This window comes from Aythya fuligula, chromosome 16 (genome assembly GCF_009819795.1).
Source record: "Aythya fuligula isolate bAytFul2 chromosome 16, bAytFul2.pri, whole genome shotgun sequence".
Classification (NCBI taxonomy): domain Eukaryota; kingdom Metazoa; phylum Chordata; class Aves; order Anseriformes; family Anatidae; genus Aythya; species Aythya fuligula.
Genome location: NC_045574.1, coordinates 882,985 through 893,939, shown reverse-complemented (window position 1 = coordinate 893,939; position 10,955 = coordinate 882,985). Strand labels below are relative to the sequence as shown.

The window sequence follows — 10,955 nt, the reverse complement described above, 5'->3', positions numbered from 1 at the left end:
GTAAAATGTATGAATAGAAGTAGGGATGCATTTTAACTTAGAGTAGAATTTTACAAACTTTGATTTATAATTCAGAGGAAATGTCCATGCTATTTGCAATTAGAATCATGGAATCATTTAGGTTGGAAACAACCTTGAGGATCATCAAATCCAACCATTTACTTAAACAGGGGGTTTATTATAAAGTAATAACTATTAAATATATTTCTGAAGTCATTATGTTTTAGGCCTGACTTTCTCAAAGTAGCTTATGCACTTAATGTATGGGCAGTTAGCTAAAATTTTTGCATATCTGCAATCATTCTACCTGTGGATTGTGCATATGGGAAACATACCTGCATGCATAATCATAGTAAATCCACGAATATATGAGGTACACAGTCCCACATCAAACCCTACAAACCAGTAACTGTCAGAAACAAAACCTGTTACTCTCTTGGGATATAACTAACCAGGCCAATAAACAACTGACAATGTATCTCTTTATGGTTAAAGACCTGCAGCGTCTCGGCACTTGTATTCTCTGACTAATGGATGCTCCTTATGACAACTCAATGCAGTTGTCTGGATCCAGGCCACTGTTTTTCCCCAACACCAGCAGCGTGCTATTTGCTATTCATCTGTGTGGCCATTGGCCAACTGGCTGCTTGTTGAACATGCTCTGCTCAAGCACCAGACATCTGCTTGTCAGTTAGCTGTTCAGAGCAAGATGGCAACCACACCGCCCAGAAGGATAATCTTTTTTACTGTTGTTTCCTCCTGATAGAGTGAGAGCATCATTCATAAACCATATGCAGGCTTAAAACTGGTGGGTAAACCCAGCTCTAATTAACCTTCAATGTTAGGGCCAAAATTGAGAAGCTGAACCTCAGGTGAAGAGTTCCCAAACTGCAGTTTAAGTGTCCTGTCTGGACAGGAATTTGATGTTCCCACAATTGTTCTGTTAACAATTTTTAAACACAGTTTGGTAACTGCTTCTGCCATAGGCTCATTAAACAGTTTCTAAAAACTCTTGAGAAGACAAAAAGATGCTAGTACTAAGAAGAATAATGTTTGGCAGTTCTGATTTAAAAAAAAAAACTAAAAGCCATGTGTTGCACATGAAAGATGTTCAGTGCTGTGTGCCACCACAATCTGTGCATGACAGATTTGATCCTAGTATATTAGGAATGAGAAATCACAATCCTAAAGTCAAAACCAATGTGTTAATCTTGAATAAATCCATGCAAGCAATGGAATTGTTCTCACTTCAGTTGGTGAATCTGGAATCTTCCTGTGCCCTGAAGTCTGACAGTCCTAATGAATGCAATGCGCTGTGATGGGCGCTGTGAAGCAAAGCTGTATGTCTTCATTTTTGTCCCTGAGGAGTGTGACAGCAGGCGTAGGGTCTCTAAATGGCCTACAGCTGCTAAGCCACACAGAATTACATGCTGGATATCCTTCTAGTATCACAAAGCAATTAAAAAGCCCAAGAATGTAATGAAATACATTTCTGTTGGACTTCAGGTCTTTCCAGAATGAGTTGAAAGCCCTCCGATTCAGACATGCAGATTTAGTTCTTTCCTTGGGCAATATTTTATGATGGAGTTGAAAAGATGGGCTTATGCTCACAAACAGTTTGTCTTGGAAGATCAAGAAAAAGATTCCTCAGAAAATTGTGTGCTTCTGTTGTTTGAAAATGCAAACAGATTTGCAGGATATTCCACAGGCAGCTAGCCAAAGCAAGGACAGCAGGATTATCTATCAGGCAATGGTTTACAGCAGAGGTTTAGATTAATAGAATTTTTGGCCAACCTATGTTGATTTTGAGCATGGGAATGGTTTCTCTGCTGACTGTAAAACAAATGCAAATCGCGAATACTCAGATCACTTAACTATTAAACTCAAAAAAAAAAAAGAAAAAGAAAAAGTATTAAACCCCAGTTCAAAAGTTCTTTCTATTTGACATTCTCAACTTACTAAAATCAGTATGGGAATTGTAGAAGACTCTCAATTTTCTATTAGCTGCCTTTGGAAAGAAACAGACTTTAAGAAGATAGTTTTATACATTTTCAAAACATTGAAACATTCTTAGCTATCAAACCCAAATTATTTACAAATATAAGTACCTCTGCAGAAGACCCTCTTCGAACTGACTTCACCACAATTGCTTTGTTCTTTTCTTCTATGTCAAATCCATAGTCATCCTCTTCTGGTAAAATCTTAAAAACAAAAAGAGCACTAGGCAATTATTCATAAATATGGAATATTCATGAAGGATGGAGTTGAGAAACTGGACTTTTCATTGCAATTCATGATTGACATAGACTTGTAGATCTTTAGGCCAAAGGGATTATTAGATCATTTGGTCTGATCTTCTACAGAATGTGAGCCATAAAATTTAATCTAATTATTTCTGCATTGAGCCCTTGCTATACTAAAGCAGAATTTCCAGAGAGTTATCCAATTATATCTGCGGTCTGTAAGAAGTGAAGAATTTATTCCCTCCCTTGAGAGTTTGTTTGAATGGTTAATCAACTCCTCTATTAAAAATGGGTGTTTCATTTCTCATTTCCACTTGATTTTAACTTCTAGCCCTTCATTCTTCATAAAATCTTTCACTTGTAGATTCAAGAATTGATTCATATTCAGTATTTCCCATTGGTAGATGAACTTACAGATCAAAATGAAGTTATTTATTTATTTATGAATGTTTCCTATATCCCCAATAATTAACATAATAGGACCCATTTTTAGCTATCAATTTCAGAAAAATTGAGGATCTCACAATTATTTGTATAGACAACAACACATACTACATAAATCTACATTACAACAGCTGGTCTACTGGATAAAACCCTAGATGGGATTGGTGAGAGAGAACAAAGAGGGAAGATAACAAGACCATGTAATATACTCAGTTTGTAGTTTTAATGGTTGGTAGAAGATGGCTGTTCTTGCTTCTGGGAATCTGCTCGCTTCTATTTGCACTGAGGTCACACAGACCAGCCTTATAAATATTTTTTAAAATCACATCAATCATGGCAAATATGTGTTTCACTCCTCCTTTTCTAGTGGTTTATTAACAACAACAAAAAAAGCTTAACAACTCACTAACCATTTTAAAAAATAAAAGTAAGGCTGGCTTCCGATAAGTAGACAAATAGAAACTGTAGCAGATAAACATCTTGTCTTTGAGCTAACACTACACATTTAAGAATCATCTGATAAATCAGAATCAAGTTGAAAGGGAAAATAAAGCTATGTATTATCTAGCATGCTACTGGGAAAAACATTACTGAGAATTATCTCCTTGATGCTAATTATTCCTGCTATTTTAAAATATTTCCCTTTTTCTATTGTAGCCAATGCCACCAGCTTAAAAACTTTGTCCTTTTACAGGAATTTATCTTAGAAAAAAAATAAAGAAATCAAAACCTGCAAGAGCCATACAGTTATGTTGAAGTAACGCATGACAAAATACACCTGCAGAGAAAAAATCCTCCTCAGATGATGTTCTGATTAAATGACAGATAGGAGAGTAAAAAAATACGTCTGCCATTCTTGGATATTCCTAATGAAACATTTTCAGAATCAATGCTATTTAAGCATGTTTAATACAAGGACAGCTTAGGAAATTGGGTATACCACCAGTTAGATTTTTACTATTGCAAGTATAATGGGTTTCAACCCAAGCAAACATGTACTTCTACCACTTCACAATTTGGATTAAATAGAAAATTTCTAGGATAGCTCTCCCATCCAGTTCTCATTTTACATTTGAAGAAACGATCAGTTTCATTTCTTCATCATCTTCATCAGTGAAGCCATCAGCTACACAAATTTACATGATTGTTTGGGTGCAGCTACAATTACCAGGCATGAAAATCTGTTATATGCTGTCATTTTTCATAACCTCTCTTGCTCTGTTCATTAGTACTGCAAAATGTAGAGTTTGAAATCAAAGAACCAAAATACATTTAATAATCCCCAAGTGCGTCATTACTAGGAACTTCATCACCATGTTGTAAAGGAAGAAGTCTCATATTCTGTACAGCAATGTTTCTGTAGCAGAAACACTCTCTTATGAAAAGGTAAACTATGGAAAATATTCAATATGCAATACTTGGAGAGGGCTACGATTCATTCTCTATTATAAAATAGTAATACCTCGCAATTCCCCATCCGAACACCACTTATCCCTGAGGAGCCCAAACCAGTTAGCTAACTTGCCATCTACAAGAATTATTTCCATGCTCCCGAAATCCAATCAGTTCCTTTGAACATAATGAAGCAGCCGTTTAATCTTGAAAAACAACCATATTAAAAAATGAAACCATATGAGATATAAGCATGCTTAATCAAAACCAGAGGACAAATGTAGTCAGAACCTATTCAAAGAGAATTTTGGCAGAGATGGGGACGAAGAGTGGGAAGAAAAAAAGCTGTGAAAAGAATGGTCTATTACACCTGCATCTGTTACATACACAAAGCATTTTGGGTACATGGGTCATGATGCCAATGTGGTACCTCTTCACTGCTCCTCTTTCCTGTAGAAGGAGGATTATGGAGTCAGAAAATGCCTGGGGTGTGACACTTCAATGTACAAGGTATAGTGTCTGGTTTGTCCACTACTCTTGCTGAACCCTCCCACTGCATACACACAAAGGGCCTTGGGCCAGGCACCAAGATTCTTCCTTCAGTGAAGGAGGTGAAGGATCGAATTCTCTCTTGGCAGCCTCCCCAAGCTGCTCTTACTGTTCAGGAAGAGGCTAAAGAGGGAGAAACAGGAACTCTCACAGCCTAAAGAACCTCTTGAGGACATCAGCAGCAGAAGAGGCAGCATAGCAGATGGCCCATCATTTCCCAAACCGGGGTCCAGGACGTACATCCTTCTCTCCAGGCTTTCAGAACTCTCCAGCATAAACCCCTCTCTGTTCGACACTATTCAACAGTTTGAATATATTAAGAATTTTGTAAGGAGCAGTGATTTATGAGATGATGTCAAGTCTGAATGCTTCACAAAACTGCTGAAGTCCCTGTGGCCCTCAGTAGCCTTGGTTTGAACAGACCTACTTTCCTACCACCTCACCTCCCAGGTTGCTCCAGTCTCCCCAGGCTTTCAAAAGTCCACAGCTCTGGGGCACTAGAACAAAATTTCTTTTCAACAAGAAGCTCTAGAACCTAGGCCAGCCCTACAGCTAGTATCTTTAAAAGTATCTTTTGTCACATTAGCAAAATAGATGCTATATGTACAAAACAAGTCCAAGTTCCTTCTGGTTTATGATCTTTGAAACTGAATGGTGAAACTGAACTGAAATTGAACTGTTCATTCTGAACAGTGAAAGATTTACAGCCTAAAGGATGTTTTTCAGAGTTCACTGGAATATTTAGTATCCAAATCCACTAAAAGCCCTTATCTGGCCACATTCATCTAATTGATGGATGCCTCTTCTTACTGACTTGCCAGCCTGCCTCCTTGGGAGATCAGATATCCCCAGAGGATGGGCTGTCATTAGTGGCCCTGTTCCCAGGGGTGTTTTAAATCAATAATTTGAATACACCTACATACACTAGTGTAATGAAGAGCAAAGGAGAAATGCAATTCTTGCTGTCCTTGCTGAAATATTGCAGAATTAGGTCACCTTATATTAGCACAAGCACAAAGATAGTTCTCCCAAAGTAATTAAATGTGGGAGAGATTTTTATTATGGAGCAAGTTTGGCTTTGAATAATAAAAATTACTGTTATTTATTTGTGATTGGAATGAGAACTGTGTTCTATATATAGTTGTATAAGAATTTTAAGGTGAATGCTATGTTTCTTCGATTAGCTGATTTAAAACTGAAAAGACATGAACTCATATGATAATTCTACTTAGTATCAAAATCTTGAGGTCTGAAGTGCTGAATTATAAAGATGCTTTCATCTTCAAAGCTGGTTCTAGATGTAAGAGCAGCAGGAAAGCCCTGAAGATGGATGAGATTTAGCATCCTCATTTTCAGATGGCAAACTGAGGCAAGGAGAGACCTGATGAGGTCTTGCTCAGGCCACACAATGAGGTCAAGTGTGAAGTTAAACAAAAACCCAGGTAGCTCCGTCTTCTGTGCTCAACCCATTGGCTTTGACTGAATATGCCACAGTACTCAGGCACCTGCCTGAGCTGAAGTGCAGGACATGCCCCAGCCCAGGCTCAGAACTTCAGTGAGACTGCAACTACTCCTGCAGCTACTGTGACACACTGCTGGCAAGTAGTAAAACATACTGGGTGCCTTGGAAGAATGTAGGAGATATTACGGGTCTCGAAGTTGAGGTGCAGACTTAAAGTCGAGTACTGTGTGCAGTTGTGGACACAGTACAAAGAGGACAATAATTTTTGGAGAGTGTACAGAGGAGAGTGATGAAGATGGTGAAGGGCCTAGAGGGGAAGACATAAGGAGCAGCTGAGGTCACTTGGCCTGTTCAACCTGGAGAAGAGGAGGCTGAGGGGAGACCTCACCGCAGTCTACAACTTCCTCGCAAGGGGGAGTGGAGAGGCAGGTGACCCATTCTCTGTAATCACCAGTGATAGGACCCATGGGAACGGTGTTAAGCTGAGGCAGGGGAAATTTAGGCTGGACATCAGGAAGAGGTCTTCACCAAGAGGGTGGTCGCACACTGGAACAGGCTCCCCAGTGAAGCAGTCACTGCACCAAGCCTGTCTGAATTTAAGAAGCGATTGGACTGTGCACTTAGTCACATCATCTATAATTTTGGGTAGACCTGTGCGGTGCCAGGAGTTGGACTTGATGATCTTTATGGGTCCCTTCCAACTTGGGATATTCTGATTCTATGATTCTATGATCTCCAATCTAGCATGACAGGTTTGAGAGTGGTTCAGAAAATGTACACAGGCATCATTATTAGGTATCAGCTGACATGCTTTTCTTGTGAGATCGGATAAACGATACACTAGGGTCTTCTAGAGATTCTAGCAATGTCTGTGTAATAATCTTCTTAGGCAACTTCAAGGACAGCACACCTCTACAGGCGACTATCCTTGCCTGATATTAAGCTCCAAGTTAGCAGCTTTAATTTGTGCTTGGGCTAACAAGTTACTAGCATACTGCAGTAACCAAGTCACAATGTTTGGAATCAATCCAAAATCCAAATTCTCTTCAACTATGCAAAGAATGTTGTATATTTTTTCAGTGTATCAAGATTTATGGCCTTCAAGAGGAAAAAAAATGCACAAATGAATATTAAACCTTGCTTTAAGTGCATTTTTTTCAAACTGAAAGCACTTTTTTTTTTTCCTTGGTATTTCCAACAATATATTGGCCAAAGTTTTTGTTTGTTGTCTTCTGTTTTCAAGGGCAAGCTCTACTGTGATAAAGCAAACTTAGATGAATGGGTGGGATTTGTCGCACTAACCAACAAGGATTTCATGGAAGTATGTTTCAAAAGCCAGTGCTGAGGAAATTCCATTAAACTTTCTATGGTGGGCTTGGGGGAAGGGAAAAATCAATGCCCTGTCATGTGAAGAGGCAGCAGTGATGTTCCACAGGCAGCAAAACCTCAAGATTCCAGCTGCTCATAATTGCTAAACACACGATGAAATACAAGTCAGGCACAAATGTTTCTGTGTATTAATGTAATGCGTTTCCTGTGCCACTATTTGTGGGATGTACTTCTTAAGCATTCAGGGACTGCTAATTTATTTTTGCAAATGAATGCAGTACAGGCCTTTAGAATGGCTACTACTAATTGGAAAAAAACTCTGTTCCCTCTGAGTGGTAGATTTCTTACTCAGCGCATGCACTTCATTTCAGATTGGTTACTTTTTGAGACAGGACTGTATTTTGACAGGTTGCCTGGTGCACTTCAAAAGTACAATAACAGTAATGTTAAAATTATTCCTGTTGTAAATATTTCAGTTTTTAAAAAAGAAGAGTGACTTAAAGGACCAATTAGGGATTACACTTAATCACTAGTAAATAGTTTGTGTGTGGACGATTTGCAGTTTGCTGAAGAGGCTTCAGTTTGTTCTGCCCCTTTAGTAAATACTAATAAACAATTACGTTACATTAAAACAGAATCAACTTTAGATCCCTCTTTTCAGGGCTAATGTACTATCGCTGGGCTTTTGCATTTTCTTTTTAACGGATAACCATGAACTGCTAGAAAAAAAGTGAAATAAGCATTATAGTCAATCTGTTTTCCGCTATCTTATCCTGATGAAGAAAAAAATTAAAAATACCTGAACAATGACAGTTCCCATCAATTTGTATGAAACTGATCTCTGAGTGATTTGCAAATCAAAGAAGGAAAAAAAAAAGTGCAAGTGTAGCACCTTTTAACTGCTTCCCTTTATCCAACGGTTCTCCAAGAGTGTAATTGTATTAGCATGACACTGCTGTCTCTGGCACTGGCTGCAAAGAGGAACAATTCTGAGGTCCCATGGTGCTTTAAATATTACTACTGGCCATTGAGACAAACACAGATTGGTCTCCTGGGAGATAAAGCAATAGTGAGACAGTGAAGTTTGTGTGAACCACAGGGAAAATTTTCCCATGTAATGGACCTCTGGATCTTTTCCAGCAATTCCGCTTTTGTAGTTTCTGACCCAAGCTTTTATCCTGCTCCTGCATTCTGTTGGTGCTGACAGGGAGAAAAAGATGGGCCTGGAGTCACTGGCAGGAAACAAGGATCTCAAAACAAAGAGTACACGCAATCCAGCTACCAAGTCCAAAGCAGCATGGGAATAATCCCAGGGCAGTAAGGACTGTGGTAGCATTTGGTGAAGTGGGAATCTGGAGATAACAGTAGTGTTGCAAAAAATGAACAATTTAAAAAAAAAATAATAAATGGTTTCTGTAAACAAAATAAGGCTGCTACTTGATCCAGTAATGCAGGGCATATTCACATCACTCAATGATGTCTTGAAATCTCTGTATTTTGACTAGTCACTTCACTCTCATCTGAATCTACTGTCTATATTTAAACTGTTTGACCTTGATGGCAGACATCTCCCAAGACTGTAGTGCCCACTACTTCCTCCTCCACCACACCAACACTGTGGTACAGACTCAGCAAACTCAGACACATTTGGTGCCTGTTAAGACAACATCCAGCTGCCAGCTCACTTCCAGACTGCCTCTCTCAAGGGCTTCATGGGAAAAGAAAGGGATTGGGCTATGAACTGGATGAAACAGTCTTATCTCTGAGCCTTCTCTTTTCCTAAGACCTGTCAGAAGTAGGCAGAAACTTACTTGCATTTGCACATATGTTTGTAAGCTGTACACCAAATCTTCCAGGTAGTGCAGTAGGCCTGGTCACATGCTTGAGAAGGGGGCCTGCACCTTTCGCATGTCCCTTGCTTCTAAAATAAGCTGTGTAGTCTGCCCAGCTAGAAACATTGGAGCTGCAAAAACTGGGGCTCTACAGCAGAATAGCTCAAGAATTAGTATTTTTGCAGTGAAGGAAAGTCTAGCTACACCTGTAATTCTAATTTTTATTCTACTCTATCATAATTTTCCTTCACATTCTCTAGCCTGAAACAATACCAGTTTCATAGAAAGGTAAAGGTTTGCATCAACACATTTCTTACCAGAAGACGCTTTCCCAGGATGTTTTCCACAAGTTTGAAGTCATTGCGTAACTGTTTGCTCTTGGAACTGGTGCCTTCCATTTCTTCATCAGCATAAAAGCGGAAATATAAGGATTCATCCTTAAATTCACTTTTCTCCAGAACTGGAAACAATATGCATGAAACACATACATGCATTTGCACAGAGAAAGAAAGAGAAAAACAAAAAATAAAGTTAAAGGAAATCTTAAATATTTCAATTGTCTTTACAGAGCAAAGACCAGATGAATCCCTGTCAGTCAGCTATTCAGCTCTATATTTTTTAAGCTACTACTGTACTTTAGGGCCATGCTTTTCTTTACAGTACAAAGTAGCTCATGATATGATGTTTGACCTCCTTGGCAAGTAGATTGCATATAAAATGCACAAGATCCCCTTGGAAGAAAGATGCTACACCATATGTTGTGCTCCTCTCCCATATCAAAAAGAATATAGTAAAACTACAAAAGGAAGAAAGAGAGGTAAAATGATGGTTTTAAGATAAGGGATATGGCAAAACAGGCTAAGACTTTTCAACTGAAAAAGAATGGAGAGGGAAATAAGATCTACAACATTCTGGAAGGCATGATAAAGTTCTTTAACACATTTTCAAATACCAGACCTGGGGCTGCACAATAAAAGCAGCAGGTCACAATTTTGAAACTTGAAGAACTACTTCTTAATTTACCATGTACTTATGCTGAGGGACTCCTTGCCAAAGGGTGCTGTGAATACCGATGTTTACATGGGCTCAAAAGAGATCAAATTCTTTAAAGCAAATCAATTTTTCTTACATTTTTATCAAACACTAAGCAAATTTTCTACTAGTTACTTAAAATAATCTGCTCTCAAAAACACCGTTTTTGCAAGTGTTATTTATGATGTGAACTGGATGATTCATTGGACAAACGCTATTACACTCTGGGTACTTTGTATGTGCTACTCGATACCAATACTGATGTGGTTTGTTTACTTCCCCATTTCAGAAGCAGCATCACTAAGGATGGATGATGTCTCACTTGGCAATTTGGCACTTCAAATTTAGAAGCTTCAGAGGTTCAGCTTCAAGGATTGTACTTGCTTTCCAAGTAGCAGGAACTAGACAATTTTACTTTGCACCTGACATTTCTTGGGTGACATTTCAGTACAGGACTTTGTTTGTGCATTGGTTTGATGGCTCTGAAAGAGATGCAGTGAAAAAATATTCCCCTTCTGGCTTGTCTAGTCACTGCAGGGCCCATCATAACCACTAGCAAGGGGATTCATTGAGGAAGGTACTGGGTTCAGACATTTTGTGTAAGCTCAAAGGCTGCTTTTTGGACAGACCTGCTGGGATGCCTGCAGCTGTTTGCATGTCAGCATATATGGC

At 38.8% G+C, this 10,955-nt stretch overlaps 1 protein-coding gene across 3 annotated transcripts in view; it reads right to left on the bottom strand.

Moving 5' to 3' along the window:
- PREX1 (phosphatidylinositol-3,4,5-trisphosphate dependent Rac exchange factor 1) overlaps nucleotides 1-10,955 on the bottom strand; it is a 178,727-nt gene that overhangs the window by 36,383 nt on the left and 131,389 nt on the right. For all 3 annotated transcript variants that reach the window (XM_032198116.1, XM_032198117.1, XM_032198118.1), the window contains exons 16-17: nucleotides 9,569-9,711; nucleotides 2,109-2,201 (exon numbers count right to left, since the gene is read on the bottom strand). In XM_032198116.1, the coding sequence (XP_032054007.1) occupies nucleotides 2,109-2,201; nucleotides 9,569-9,711 (236 nt within the window). The remainder of the gene's footprint in view (nucleotides 1-2,108; nucleotides 2,202-9,568; nucleotides 9,712-10,955) is intronic.